Here is a 15793-nt window from a genome sequence, read left to right as displayed (position 1 = left end):
TTCATTTACATTTCACGCCTTTCAAACCCCACAAAAATCTAACCTCTAATCTATCAAGAGAAAAGCAAAGAATGCAAATTATGTTAATATATGCAGATAAACAGCACATAGATATCTCTTAGGTGGCTTTAAGTGGAGCTGGTACTGGAGTAAACCAGGGCTGCAGTTCTCTAAAGTATAATTATATTTCCTATGGCCAATCACAGACACATTATTCACACGCATTGTCCACATCGATAGTTCATTTCCAAGAACTTTGATGCTATCGGGCTGTAACTCTGCAAGTGAACCAGCACAAGATAATTTTGGTCACATATGCAATCAAAAATCTGTTGAGTGAGTCTAAAAACTTCCATTTGTTGCACTGGTGTTCTTGATATTTATAGGTTTGTTTGTGTGCATCTTTTCAGCCTGCTCCGGTAGATAATACCACTTAGAACACCTTATTTTACTCTTTCTAAATGTATTTTTAATAATGTACCTCTCTAAATTGCTGCAGTAACTAAGTGGGGACTAAAGGCTTCTCTGTGCACAGCCGCCTCTTGGCATTTAACGATGCATACGAGGTGTTTAGGGAACATCATTTAATTGTACTATTTAGAGGTACTATATGTGTGACATATTCTGGGGCATCTGTAAATTTCACCTGTCTAAAGTGCATGGACCTCTGCATGTACATGGGTCATACTGCCACACCCATCACCACAAGTAAATTCTCAACCTGCTAAAACTACTGACATCTGATAGAACAGGAAAGAGTGCAGCCAAATAATAACTGGGAACAGTATTTTTCTGTCATTGCAACAACATTCCAAATCGAAATGCTGAAAAACATTGTGGCTCCAAGAAAGTGGTCCTGTGTCGTGACAGGTGTGTGGCCGGCAAAACAGCCTCCAGCAAACCAGGGCAGTGACAAATCAGAAATGCCAATAAAATATCACATTTTCTCTTACATAGCTAAAGAAGAGCTACCACTAAGTCACAGATCATCCACAAAACTCTCATTTGCACCTTTATTCCTGTTTACAACCTATGGGTTAAGAAATTACCAAAATATATGAGAACAGACAAGAATGGCAATGCTTACAATATGCATCATATATCGATCAGACATTAAAAACATCCATCCATCATCAGTACACCATTAAATCCTCATTAGGGTCATAGTGGGGCTGGAGTCTACCCCTGCTGACCTTGGGTAAAGGCAGGGGACACCCTGGACAGGTCACTAGTCTATCGCAGGGTTACATATACAGACAAACAATCACACTAACATTCACATCTACGTAGAGTTTAGAGTTATCAATTAACCTGAGCATGTTTTTAGACTGTGGGAGGAAGCCAGAGACCTCAGGCATAACAATAACACATTTTATTTGAAGGTGCCTTTCTCTGCACTCAACAGCACATCCCACAGTTGCTCAATAAGATTTGGATCTAGGGAGTGTGGAATCCAGGTGAACATCATAGCTCTGTCGCGTTCCCACTGCTGAGCAGTTTTAGTGGTGTGTCGGGGTGATGAAGGTGGCAACTGGCATCAAGTACTGCTGTTGCCATGATGGGGTGGGGGGTTGGTGGGCTGCTTGACTTGCAATGTTTAGGTGGGTGGTGCATGTCAAACATCCACTTAAATGTCAGGACTCAATGTTTCAAAGCAGAACATTGCATAGAACATGATGATCGAGGTTATTTACTTTATCTGTCAGTGGTCAAAATGTTGTGGCTGACTGGTGTATTACTCAATGTAATGGGGGGTGGGGGGTTGGAATTTAAAAGCTTTTGCTTCATCCATCCCCTTTTCAAACCAAGATATAATGTTATGTCTGTTGTCAAAAGAGCTGTGTGCAGGTTGAAATAAATTTTACTGAACTGAACTGAACTGAATGTTGGAAGGCGCAGTGAAAAGGTTTCTATTGAAAAAGTTTATTGAATCTGCTGAATTGATATTGACATGATACTGATATTTAGACTGTGATGACTTCATTATCTTCCCTCTAATGCCACCCACAGGACAAACTTTAGATTTTTTGCTCCACTATGAGTAAAAATAAGAAAACACAAATCATCAGGACTTCACACATCACACCTCCAAGAGACACATGGCTTCAAACTGTTAAGATCATAGAGTTTAAGTTCAAAGTGTTTACCTGGTCTGATATTATTTAGTCCCACATCACTCCACCATGATACTGTTGAGGAACAAATCATTTTGAAGCACCTAACTTACCATTTCCTCTTTTCTTGGGTGATTTAGAAACCCTGCTTCTGTTGGATGACGACGCCCCGCTCTCACTCATGGAGTCATGTGCTGAAGACGTGCTGCCGGTTGTCTCGCTGTCTCGGATCATGCTCTCGTATCCACTGCTGCCCCCACTGTGGTAAAAAAGAGCAGTGCGTCCCATTGCAGGCGGCAGCTCCCCGCTGAGAATGCTGCTGTTGTCACTGCCGTGTCCACTGCTGTAGCGCTGCGGTCTCCGGGGCGCAGTGATCTTGCTATAAGGTGATGGCAATGGTGTGCTGAGTGGTGATCCACTGACACTACTAGTCCCGCTGTCAGCACAGTCACTTCCTGTTGCTCCAGGCCCTCTGCCGAGCTGCTTCCTTTGGCCTCCAGCAGCTAGCTCGCTAACCCGGCTGTTCGCTGCCCTGCTGATGGCCTGTTTTGTGCCCATGATGGTGCCTCTTCCCGGTTTGGTTCCCGTTCCAGAACGAGCAGAGGACTTACCAGTAGGTGGCAGGCTGGCATTACGTCCAGCTGTGTTATCAGGGGGTTTGGGGGAGGAGCTCAGGCTCTTGGAGCTGCTGGTAGACAGTGTTCGAACCTTTAGTCCAGCAGAAGCTGCTGCTCGTGATCCACTGCCACCTCGGACCTGCCCAAGTTTGCTAGTAGCTGCAAAAATACCACAAGGTTGGGAAGAAGAAGCAGATGTGGTGGTGGAGGCTGGAACCCCGAGTCTTGGCACTGATCTGTTGGATCTGCTGCTACCTCCTGAAGTAGCACCACTGTTCTCTCTGAACAGCTCAGGTTTGGACCCTGCTAAGGTTTGGCTGTCACATCTTTCCAGAGACATCAGGCTCCCATAGTACCTGGAAGAGTCTGCTTTAGCCCCTCGTGTCTTCAGGCTCGAAGATGTCCTGGCAGACCCATGTTCAGTTTTGAAACTGGATGTCCTGTGGCAAAATGAATCTGCCCGGATCCTGACACTGAATTCCTCTTCTGAGTTGGATGTTTTAGGGAATGAGGACTTTCCAGTGTTGCTGCAGGTTTTTAAGGCACTTGGAGATAGCGCAGTCCTGGTCTTTTGCTCTTGGCTTGACTGTCTGACTGGTGAAGCAGGAGGAGATATGTTTCCAGAACCAGACTTGGAGACCATGCTGCTTTTTGGTCCATTTGACTTTTTCCCCAAGGATGAAAACCTCAGTGTACCAATCACCGAAGCAGCTTCATGACTCCATTTGGATTCAGAAGTCTGGGGGATGGAAACAGTTCCTAGAGTTGTTGCGCCTCGGGTGAGTCGTGGTAGCTTGATGAGAGTATCTCCCCTCCTGCTACTGGACTTCTCACAACCATCCACAACCCTCTGAGCTGAGGAGTACATTTGTGACTTTGGTGGTCGAGGTACGCTGTTGCTGTTCCCTCCAGACTTCTTAGAGGAACCATTAGTTGCACCACTTCTTGGTGGCTTGCCAACAGAAAGAAACTCAACCTCTCTGGGATCAAAATGGCTGCTTCCCTGAAGCAAGAAGTCATCATGTCTGCCTTCCTGTCTGCTGCAGCCCACAGATGCAGATGAGGTAGGCTTGGTTTTCCTGGGAAGACTGGAATGAATGTTGTGATAGGGAGTCTGGGCTGACACTGAACTGGTAAGGGTACTGGCTCTCACCTTGAGAGAGCCTTTGGGAGAGGCTTTGGTTGATTCAGGGGAGGCAGGGCACTTGGTAAAAGAAGGTTTGCTTGGGGTTGCAGGGTCACTGTCCAGCTCTGAGAAGCCAACGCCACTGTCATTTAGCACGCTCTTCATGCCATGCTGCAAAAATGGCTGTTTATGAAATATACTAGGTGAGGTCAGCATGGATATATTCTCTGTTGGCATGTGTTTATCCCTCAAGTAACGCCTGCTTATTGAATGAGTGCCTTCATTGTTAGCCAAGTCTGCACTGAACTCACTTGGCCAAGAGCCAACAGCTGACTGCTTTTCGTCATGTTGACAAAACAACATTTCCTGGTAGTCGGTGCTGATGTCAGCCACAGTTCCTGCAGCTCCTTGCTGAGATGTATAAGCATCATACTCATCGTTGATACTGCTGATGATGCTGACTGGGCGAGAGACAGAGGTCAAGGCCTGCAGAGAGCAGTCACTATTGAAGCTGAGGAGGTTGGAGGGGCGGCCGTTGTCCGGGACAAGGCCATGCGGAAGCTCCTCTATGACCGTAAACACAAGTTCATCCTCTCCGTTCAGCTCCACAGGCTGCTGTAGTGTGAGTGTAGTCCTCACAAAATCCCTGTCCAGGCACCTTCCAAACAGAGCCGCCCGCAGGCTGTTGACCTCTGCCGGGTATCTATTTGTATGATATGGTCTTTCCATGTTAGGCGACTCTGGTGGTTGGCATTGCCTCAGGGCTTGCTGAGTCATACCCACTGGGGGAGTCCTACTGAGACCCTCTTCAGGCTGAGCTGCTGTCCTGGATGTCCTGGGTAAGGATGGTGAGGCAGATGGCTTAGGCACACCTCCTCTGAGGTAGACCTTCTCTCGCACCACAGGCTCTGAATCCTGGGAGAAAGTCCCACCTGGTTTTACTGCACATGGCTGAACGGGGGTAGCTGAAAGTTTCTCTCCATCTGCACTCGTCCTTTTTGAAGGGTCCATGAGGAGTCTGGACTGTTCCTGATCAGGTTTATTTGTGCTTTCTAATAATCTCTCAGAGGAGTTTTTGTCAGATTTGGGTGGAGATGTTGTCTCTGAGAGTTTACTATCTCCACTCCGAGTCCTAAGTGCTGCTGCTTGTGCTGCTTTGCCCTCTGTGCTGAATGTGTTTGGGCCTTCACTTCCATCAATGCAGTCGAGTCTCTCCTGCAGTTCTGCAAATGTGTTACACTTAAAGTGATCGCCATCAGTCTTGGGTGCATCTTTGACCCGCTTCTTATTCAGGGAGGGAATGATGGGAACAAAGGAAGGTGGACCCTCATTGTCACTTAGTTCTCGGTCTGATATGGCTGTCCCTCCAGGTCCGACGTAGATGACTGTATCGCAGGAGTGTTCACTGCTGGAGGAATAGTCAGGATCACTGGAGAGCAGCAGGGGGATGTCTGGGTCGAGGGCCACTGTTCGAGGGTGGAAAGATCGAAGATGAGGAGGTCTATGAGATGGGCCCTCCTCACAGGAACTCTCTCCTCCGGATGAGCTGGAAGCATACTGCAGATAAAAGAATAACACAGAATTAACAAACCAAAGGGACCTGAAATAGACAGTGATCAACCTGAAGGCAAATCCATTTGTGGAATCCTCATTTCAATACAGGCTGAGGTTAAAAGTGCACACTGTGGACTGGATTGAAATGAATATCAATGAGAAGTACATGCCTGTAATTCCTGTTTCCATATGGCTTTTTGAATCTATAAAATACAAATACAGTCCATCAATCTGCCTAATGAGGTTGAAAGCCTATCTCCTCTCACCACAGAGACGCCCCATAACAATGTCATTGATTATCCGTCATATCCCAGTAGGAAACGCTCCCTGAATTATGACCATGTGACTCTGACCTCACACAGATTTACATTATAGACTGCCACATTTGTACAGATGCTGGCCTCTGGAAATGAGTGAAAACTCAACTAGAAATCAAATCTTTTGTAACCTCCTAAAGAATGACCTGTTCAAATGTTTTAATTGACTCTGAAGTCTTGATATTTCCATTGAATTTCTCTGAATGCAGCTTCAATTTTAGATTTGTTTTCAACACTGTTGTGCCACTTGTATTTACTTAACTGAGAAAAAATATATTTACGCAAAAAAAATAAAGCATCCTCCTATGTTACCCTTACTGAATCACATTCTGTATTTAAAATTAGCAAGAATGCTAAAAAGAACATTTTAAGAGAAGGTCATTACAGCAGAATCAGTCACACTGATTAAAATTTTAAACTTGTGCTACAAAAAATACAAGTCAGTGTAGGTTTTCTATTAAATATTGGCTATTACTATGTGAGAATGTGCCCTCAAAATAAATAATTTTTAATATTCAGAATCATTTGTGGAAGGAGGGGTATTTATTTTTTAAAAAAGAAAGATCTATTCAGAGTTTCTCGTGCTGTTTCATTGCTCTATTTAATTTTCAGATGTTGACAAAAGAAATGTTGACAAAAATCTACCAAAATCAATAGCTTTAAGTACTAATCTTTAAAATTTCTTTTAAATGGCATGGATGAACTCCCTCTGTCACAGTTCAACAAGAACTATAAGAGATAAAAATCATTCTTGGGACTTTTCTTGACAAAAAGTGCACATCAAATTCCCAATTCTGCTTATCTCCAACTTTCAAATCGGAATTAATTGATAAGCGTCGTCAATAATTATGAGCAAACCACAGCACAGATCCTTGAACTGAGTTGTAGAAAGAAGCCCTTAATAAAAGATGAAGCACCTTGGACTTCTTCTTCTTGACACGGTGGATTCGGGAGGCCAGCTGCACTGTGGTCAGCGTCTCCATGTAGTTCATTGGCGAGTCGGAGATGTGGGCTATCATGGTGGTTCGACAATTGATGTTGCCCAGGGATTCACTGAGCAGCATGGTGAGCTTGCTGTCCCTGAATAATACATCAAGAAACCCCTCGTTAACCAAAAAGAAAAAAAAAAGCACAGACACACCATGGGCCTGTGAAACCGAGAAATCCCACAGGATCCCAGAAACCATTCATTACTCCATGCAACAGTTGGGTACAGACAGGGAAGGAGTAGAGATGATCCCTCATTTCACATTAATGAAACCCACTTTGAACTCCACGCCACATGTGATCTGCAGTCAGAGATGTTGATGAAATTTTGCCTTTGAAAAGACCTGGAGTGAGGCCACAGCAGAAGGATCAAATATCAAATTTACATACTACGATGTAAGCTATTTCTTCTTTTCCATTTCCACCCCAACAACAGAACTGAACTCCAGCCTTTGCTTGACCCTGAAACATTATAAGTGAACTATATGGCAATCCCTCTTCCCCTTCTGGCTCAACGGCCTCCACTGACTTCAGATTTTATACACATTTCTGAAAAGTAACCATGAATCAGAGCGTGCTTCAATCAGCTGCTTTTATGTGATGTTATTGAAGAATATTTTGACCACATAGCTTTCTTCATTTCATGCCAGAAACTTACGTTACTGATGCTTTTGACCAGGGTTAGGGTTACCAAGGTAAGCAAGGGTATTTCTTTCAACAGCAAGGCATTCAAGGAATTTTATATAACTACTGAAGGCATTAAAACATTGTACAAAGGACCGAGCATGTTGTCTTGGTTTATTCCTGTTAGTTTCCTTGAGTTTTTGCTCTTTGTGCTAGAGTAACGAAATTAGATTTTGAGAAGAGTCTCTCTTTGGCTGATACCGCCTCTTTCCTGCTACCATCAAAATCATTCTAGTCTGCTTTGCCTCCAGTCCTTGAGGTGCCTTTAGCATTCTGTTCACAACAGAGGATAAGTATCTATGCGTTACAGTGATGAAGCAGCTGTAAACAAAGTCAATAGAAACACCCAAATGAAAAGAACTTCGCACGGTGGTGAGGTTGAGCATTTGGACAAATATGTCTGCTATTGGAATTTGGTTCATGCCGTTTGTGTTTTTAATGATCTGCCTTTTTCAGAATTCAACTCTGCAATAACTGACTTGTAAAGTGCATTTCAATGCATACACAGATAGAAAGTGGGAGTTAATTTGGGCCATAATATGCACATTCTTTCTGCACTGACTTCCATCTCTGACATATCAGGACAGTGATTGATTGACAATTAGGCCATTTGTAATGGTTGCCCTTTGATCGATTGGTACTAAAAGGCGACATCAATTCATAATATCTAAAAAAATAGAACAAAAAACATGTATGTGGACGTGGACCTTGATCATTTAATCACGTTTGTTTATTTAGTGTCTGCAAGCAAAGGAATCCTTCAAGTAAAGCCATTAAAGTCTTGTTCGAGCAGTGCATATCTTGTAATTACAGCTTATTTTTTATCAAAAGTGATTTATTGGTCCTGTTAGAATCTTTGGGCTGGCACTATAACATTTGCAAAGATGTTAAATTGCCCTATTAGGTCCTTGAATTGCTGGCTTCATCTGGTTTAAAACCAAAATAATTCAACATAGGAGATTCTTTATTCTTATTTTGTCTAAAGAACAAGCTCCCTGCACACATCTCTGTAAATATCTCAACAATCCCTGTTTGATGGATTGACGTTGGCCAGAATCACAACCCTATCAAAACAGCCACGAAAATGCAAGCTGAAAATGTTTCAGCCTGAGAAAAAAATGTGTTTTTCCATCGTGGCTTTATTGATCAGAAGAAAAAAAAAAACACTAACACATAAAGTGCATCTGTACAGTCGGTATATGTGGCTCTCTGAACACCCTTCATCAGTGACAGGCAGCAACACATGAAGGTTTCATCGACACAAATCAAAACCCAATCTTTGAAATGCCTCCTTTGTCACCTCAGAATTCCAGACTTTTACTGCACAAATTATAAATAAACAAGAAATCAAATGGAAACAAATCATTTTAAACAGGACAGTAACCTAAAACGAAACAGCTTAGAAACCAAAATTGTTGAAATTGAGGCAATACAGGAACAAATTAGCCAAACATAGACCTGAAATAAATACCGAGCTCCATAAAACAATCAGCCTGCAGAACAAACACCCGGAGGACTGAGTATGCACGTCAATTAGCATTACAGAGTGATTTATTCATCAGCCTCAATAACCATTTAACAGTGACTGAAAACTCATTAAAAATACATTCAATCCTGTCTGCCCAGTTCATACTTGCCCCCTTCACTCTCCTCTGTCCTCATAGGGGTCTTTGGTCCATCTGTTGTTTTGGCACCATGACCTTTGACCCCTGTTGGGCCTCATTAAAATGCCAGAGTGTGAGTTTGTACCTGTAGGGAACGTGCTTGGCTCCGTTGGCGAGGGCCAGGACGACGTTTCCCAGCGCAGACAGAGACAGACACTGACCTCCACCTCCCTCTCTGGTCCTGCTGATGTCCGTCTCACAGCTCCCCAAATCCAGGAGGTGGAGACGACTCCGACCAGACACTGACAACAGAGAGGAGGATGTTTGGAGAAGTTAATATGCAACACCGCCTGCTTAGCTCCTCTTTAGGATCTGTCAATTTATTGATTAGTTTGACAGAAGCATAATCAATGTCTGTTGTAGTAACTGACTTGCTGCTTCAAGTCATTTATCAAATAAAGAAAGAAAACATTAGCAGGAGCAAAAGACTGAAAAAGCCTAGGCAGATCCGCTCTGTGAAACATTAATAGTAAAGGAATGTACTTTAAATATGAAAAAAAATTCACTGGACCCTGGATTGTATATGAGCTGAAGGTTTCAGCACAAAATGTATCACTGCAGGAACAAAGAACTAATAATGAAACTTAAAGAAGAGTTTTGGTGTCAGAGGACATGTTGTTCTCTAGAACAACATGTCTCAAGTCATTTTCCAAGTCAAGAACAAGAAGTTCAAAATCAAAACCAGAAAAATTCCAGGTCAAGTTTCAAAACAAGACTACCAAGTCCTGAGGTAAGTGACAAGTCAAGTCAAACATCTCCTGAGCCAAATCACAAGTCTTGAATGAAAGGGGTCAATCCCAATCATGCCAAGTTGTAAGGCTAACAAGTGCCGAAAAGCAAGTCTGCTTTCATGTCAAAAGACAAGTCAAGACCAGTGAGTTCCACGTTAAAACAAACATGCTTCATATCAAATTTCAAGTCATCATCAAGTCCTAAGTCAAGCCCAACAAGCCCAGAATCAAACTACAAGTCAGGCCTCATGTCAAGTCCAGAGAAAAAAGTCACTTCCAAAGTCAAGTGACTGTAAGTTAAGAGTTAAAACAGGTACATCAGAGTCAGGTAAAGTTAAGACCAACTAGATCTGACTCAAGTCATAAATCAAACCTAAAATCATGACTAATAGGTTTCAAGTCACTTTCCAAGTCAAGAAAACAATTTTAATCAAATACAAGTCCCAAATTATTACTAACAAGTACCAATGAGTGAGACACTTTTCCAATTCAGGACCAAGCAAAGACAGGCTCATTTCAGGTCAAGCCTCAAGTCAACACCAAGTCTTCAATCACGACTATCATATCCTGAGTCAATCACCAAATCAAGACAAACATTTCCAAGGTCATGTCCCAGGCTGATCACTGAATCAAGTCTTAAGTACAGTTTCAAGTCAAGAGAGAACAATTTCAACAAATCCCAAGTTAGTTTGGTCAAGTCAAAGTGCTGTTACAGGTCTTTTTGGATTTTGTTGAGTCTCAAGTCAGATTCTTGATGACCAAATGTGTGAATGTTTATGCAAACATAAATCATGAACATGTTAGAATAAATTAATCTGAATAAGTTCAGGTTGCATCTCTGTGTGAAAGCAGGGTGTCCGTGAGCTGCCCCAGTAATATTCAGATAAGGTTCGGTGTCAGTCTGATATCGCTCTGCTCGTTTTAACTGCCTGTTCATTTCATTAATTCAGAGTAAATGATGGTGTGAAAGATCAACCGCCGCATCAGCAAGATTTAGAAAGTGCTGAGAGCGGCTGAGTTTACAGTTTTATCGCTCTGGTCTATAAACACTGCAGGACACAGAGGCGTCAGGCCTCATTAGCCATGCAGATTTATTCCAGCTGTGGACACAGGAGCAGTAAAATACCAGTAACTGTGGAAATGTCTGGACTGTGACAGGTAGACGTGGGCGGAGGTAGAACTAACGTAGCCTCTCCGCCTTGTAATGTTCTTGTTGGGCATGTAGGCAATACGACATGAGCCATTAGCAGCTGCATGTTTGGAAATGATTAGCAGATGGGAAAAAGAAAGCTAGCTGCTAATGGAGTTGCCAAGTTTCACAGCTGTGTGATGGCTAACAGGCAATTTTATTCTTGCCCTCAGGGGTCAGTGTCTACAGCCTGCTGTTTCTTCGTTAAGGTGATGGTGAACTGATGTCAACTTACTTAAGTCCAGTTTCTGTTCACGGCTGCTCAGAAGGAAAATCACAATTTGGTCCTTTACTCCACAGTTAAACCCAATTAAGCAAACAGATGAGCTTTTCAAACATTTATCTGGAGGTCACTGGGTTCATTTAGGAATGAGTAACAATTATGCAAGTTTTAAATGAACCCACTGTGAGATTTTTGTAAGGCCTAAAAACCCCACATGCAGACTGAAATGAAAGGTTAGCATTAGCCTGTATCTCACCACTCCTCACTTAGTCTCTCAGTGACCCAGTGGTTCTTTTTGAAGATATAAACCGTTAATTACCTTGTAAGGCCTCTGAAATACATGATTTTCTTTTCAAATAGGTCTTTCAAGCATGCATGGGGTCCAAGTAGCTAAACCCAAGTCAGAACCCCTCAGACGACTGGGTCAATGTGTAATTTTATGGCAATATTCAATAAAACTTCTTCCTGCTCCTTATTCCTGCTAAAATTTAGTTACGTATAATTTGGGGGACTGATTTCTAAGTAGTAGAGTCTCTAATAAAAACAGGAAAAGGTGAGTGCATCAGTGGGTAAAGAGAAGTATAACGGGTGCTCTTCAGGATCTAGTGGAAAAAATCCATTGTAACAGCAAAAAGAAGAGTTCCAAGGCACTCCGAGTACCTGAAAGTCTTTTATTGACTCATGGACAGCTTGCTGTTACAATAGAGTCTCTAATGTTCTTAGTGTTAACAAATTCCATGTTAGGATCAAAACAGACGCTGGTTATGTATTCTTACTTTCTGAATTTTCTTCTCTCTTGGTGACCACTTGGTTCCTACAGAGGGATGTAAATGTTTAAACACTAAGTGTTTGAAAAAGTAAGTGCTTGAGCCTGACCACAATCAAAAATGGCTCGAAATGTGGAAGTGAATTCACTGAAAATCTGTTCTCAGCTGTGTAATCTTTAGCTTCAGATCCCTGTTAAGCAGATTTGAATTTCTGTGCTTGTTAGATTCCGAGACTGCATCCTGGGAGTTAAAGTTGACTTTTCATCAGGTTTTATGTCCACTGGCTTCCTACACCTTAGACTCTTCTTTTAAAATTAGTAAACCAGATATTTTGCTCCCCTCTGAAGTTTTTACATTACATCCAGACAAGCTCCACAGTCTCCAATCGTTCTGCTAACAATAATTGGTCTCATTTACAGCACACATTCCTTAACACCTAACTTGCTGCTTTGTTGCTCTTGTCCTGTCTCTCCTGGTAGAGGTGCAGAGTGAACAGGAAGTGCGAGTTCTCCGGGCCTCCTGGTCGTTGGCATTCGAACTGCTCCTCCTCGCTGCCAGGCGCGGCATCCAAGAAGATGCTGCTCGCTCGGCGCTGGTCGCCCGAGCTCCGTCTGGTTCTGAGCTGACGAAAGATCACAATCATAGACATACACAAGAAATGTCAAAAATCTGATCTGTGGAACACAGATCCATTATTTGGAGGTAAGAAGAGCACTGCCTGGAGTGTATTTAATTTGAGCCTGTTTTGTTCTTTTTTGGGGTGAGGGGGTTGGCACCATTAAAACCATGCTTAATTAGCTATGAGTGCAGCTCCTGTTTGCAGTTTATTAAGGATGCACAGACAACCGTCACTGGATTACTGTGATATTGAAGAACTCTTAAAAACAAAGATTCTCAGGCAAGTTCTGCAGTTGGGGTTACGAAGCTCTTTTTTAGTAAAATTCTATGTAAACTTATAGACCAACACAATAACTTACTCAGAATTCATGAATCACACTGAAGCTACAGATACATATTTAATGTGTTTGAAGTTCAATCTTCTAATTGGAGTTCACAGTGATGGCTGCAGCTCTAACTGCTAAACGTGTAGGCGAGTGGTCAAATTAGCAACAAAACTACAATAACTAACTGCAATTTAGTGCTATTTTACAAGCTTAAATAATACTAAATGTTTACATTTTGGCAGAAATCAATGACAAAGAAGTTTGTTGTCTTTGTGCACAGTAAGAAATAGTCTTTGATTTGATACAGAATCATTTGTCAAGAGATCCAAGACATCCTGTTTTGTAACATCCCTGTGTTGGACAAATGCTGTGCGGATTCAATCAGATTTGAACCCCAACTTGTCTCTCTTTGACCTGTGACTTAAATGAAATTTTACATCACTTTAAAACAGAAATCAGCCATCTGTAGCACCATACTGTTCTCTTTCTGTCTTGCTTTCTGTTCAAAACTGCGTTTCTCAGAGATAAAATAAGCGAGATAAAAGCTCAAACAAGACAGAATGAGGTTTGATGAAGAAAAAAGGATGTCTGCATAAGGGAACAAAAATGTGTGGAAAGAAAAAGAAAATTAAAGTGAGCAGAGATAAAAAGTGGCAGGCAGAAGGAGCCCAAGGGAGATAAAACAGACTGAATTGGAATAAGGAAGGTCAGGACTAATTGGACAGTTGTGGGCAGCTATGAAGTCCCCGGGGTGACGAGGAGGTCAGAGAGGAGAGAGGAAGGGAGGAGCTGAAGGGAAGGTGGCAAGGAGAGGAGAGAAAGGGGATATGAGGGAGAGAAACGCACCAAGGTGACCTGAACTCAGCAGCACGCAGAGTTTTAAGCAAATGTACTCAACATGTCAGTGTGATGCTTTTCAGATTCCAATCTGCTTGACAGTTCAATAAATGCGAGTTAAACAACCAGCAGCTGCAATAAACACAGTTTTTGACACTTTCTGTTCATTAACAGACGACTGTCATCCAACCACAGTCGACATAGATAGGAGGTCATGAACCATGGCATTGGTACAATATTGTTTTTGTCTTCTCTCAGTAGTCCTATTAAATGTTCTTCAGAGGAATCTTCTGAGGATCAGCGTCAGAGCTGAGATTAGATCTCATCTCCTTACAGAAACTAAACTGTTGTGCCACTTTATGTCACATGCGATATTGCATTAGTTTACACTGGATTGCAACAATAAAGTGTGTTGTGTAGCATGTAGCATTACATAGCATTACTTTGCGCTCCTTGGGAAGTGCTACGTTGTTATATGTCATAGTGTTACAGTGCACAGCAACACTGCATCATTTTGCATAGCATAGCATTATGCAGTAATAGTCTAAATTTGCAGTCTGTTATGCAACATAACATAGCATTTTATAATGTTAGAGGTATAGCTTTTCATTGCTTACACATTGCTTACCATTATTTAGTATGCTGCCGCATACTGCAGTGCTACTTTACAACAGCGTTATGTTTTGTAGCATTATGAATATTGAAAAAAAAATGTTGCATCACATTACGTTACATAGCGCTACATTTATATTACATTACATTGTGCAACATTATGTTGCATAGCATTACACCATGTGCGTTATTTAGCTTTACGATCCATACCATAGTGTTTCATAGCGTTACGTTGCATTATGTTGTGTGCCATAGCATTAAGGTTCTTACTGCTGTGTACATAGCTCTAAAAAATTTTGTTTTGTAACATAACAGAATTATTTTTTCAGTACTTAAACCTCAGTGCTACATTGCTTAACCCTCCTGTTGTCCTCATTTACGGGCACAAAAAATACTGGTTTCCTTGTCTGAAAAAAATTCAAAAATTCAGCAAAAACTTCCCCAAATTTCTGAAAATTTACAAAACCTTCAGTAAGAAAATTTCATTAATTCCTTAAAGTTTCCTCTAAAAGTTTTAAGAAAAAAACCCTCAAATACTTACAAGAAAATTCTTGTAAATATTTTCCAAAAATGAGTAAAATCTTCCAAAGAAATCCTAAAAATATCTAAAGTGATTACATATATGGCTCTTTAAGAACATTCACATAAAATCATTGATTTTTTTGGTAAATGTTCTTAAGAAACATTTTTAATATTTATTTTTTCCACCAAAAAATGTTCAAAGATTCCCCAAAAATGTGGAAAATGTGGACATTAGAAGTTTCACTGTGGATTTTTTTCCCCCCACATTTTCAAAACTTTACACCAGGTCAATTTTGCCCTGCAGGACAACACAAGGGCTAATATCACACTGCACCGTAGTGCATATTGTTGCAGCCCATTACATTACAGTTTGTTAAACTGTTAATCATTGCACTGCATCATATTGTTACAGTGCATTGTATTGATGTCTATAGTGCCTCAAAGTGCTGAATTACATTACCTGTCCTGTTATGAACATGCTATGTTACAATGCTTTTTAAAATGCAGGTAAAAGGCTGGAAACTCTTCCTGATGTGACACAGCGCCTGTGTCAATTTATCAAATAATAGTGGGTGGAAGCTTTTTAAACATATTCTCTTTAATCACTTTCTTCTTTGTGTACAGCAAACAGTACTTCATCTTCAGCTTAAAGATGACACTACTGACAGCTCAGTGAATTGCTTGTTTGCCTGGCTGTCAATCATCTCTCCAGTGAGCCGATATCACATCTGCCTCCATCTAATGTGGTTTTATTGAACAGTCACCGAAGAGGAAACTAGTCATAAATCCTGAGTGTGCAAATCTTTTACTTTGAAAATCCAGTTACTGTTCTTCAATCTTTTCTGATGAGGTGAGAGTAAGAAATAAGACGTGATTTAGGAGGACGTTTACGATTTTTTATGTCT

General features: G+C 41.5%; 1 protein-coding gene across 2 annotated transcripts in view; it reads right to left on the bottom strand.

Moving 5' to 3' along the window:
- Positions 1-12504, bottom strand: part of LOC110964005 (kinesin-like protein KIF26A) — a 29735-nt gene extending 17231 nt beyond the window's left edge. For both annotated transcript variants that reach the window (XM_051960584.1, XM_051960585.1), the window contains exons 1-4: positions 12415-12504; positions 9149-9305; positions 6646-6808; positions 2228-5414 (exon numbers count right to left, since the gene is read on the bottom strand). In XM_051960584.1, coding sequence (XP_051816544.1) covers positions 2228-5414; positions 6646-6808; positions 9149-9305; position 12415 — 3508 coding nt within the window. In that variant the 5' untranslated portion in view covers positions 12416-12504. The remainder of the gene's footprint in view (positions 1-2227; positions 5415-6645; positions 6809-9148; positions 9306-12414) is intronic.
- Positions 12505-15793: the final 3289 nt, after the last annotated feature.

Source organism: Acanthochromis polyacanthus, chromosome 16, assembly GCF_021347895.1.
Source record: "Acanthochromis polyacanthus isolate Apoly-LR-REF ecotype Palm Island chromosome 16, KAUST_Apoly_ChrSc, whole genome shotgun sequence".
NCBI classification, from domain to species: Eukaryota; Metazoa; Chordata; class Actinopteri; family Pomacentridae; genus Acanthochromis; species Acanthochromis polyacanthus.
Note: the sequence above shows the minus strand (reverse complement) of the source record. Positions and strands in the feature narration are given on the sequence as shown.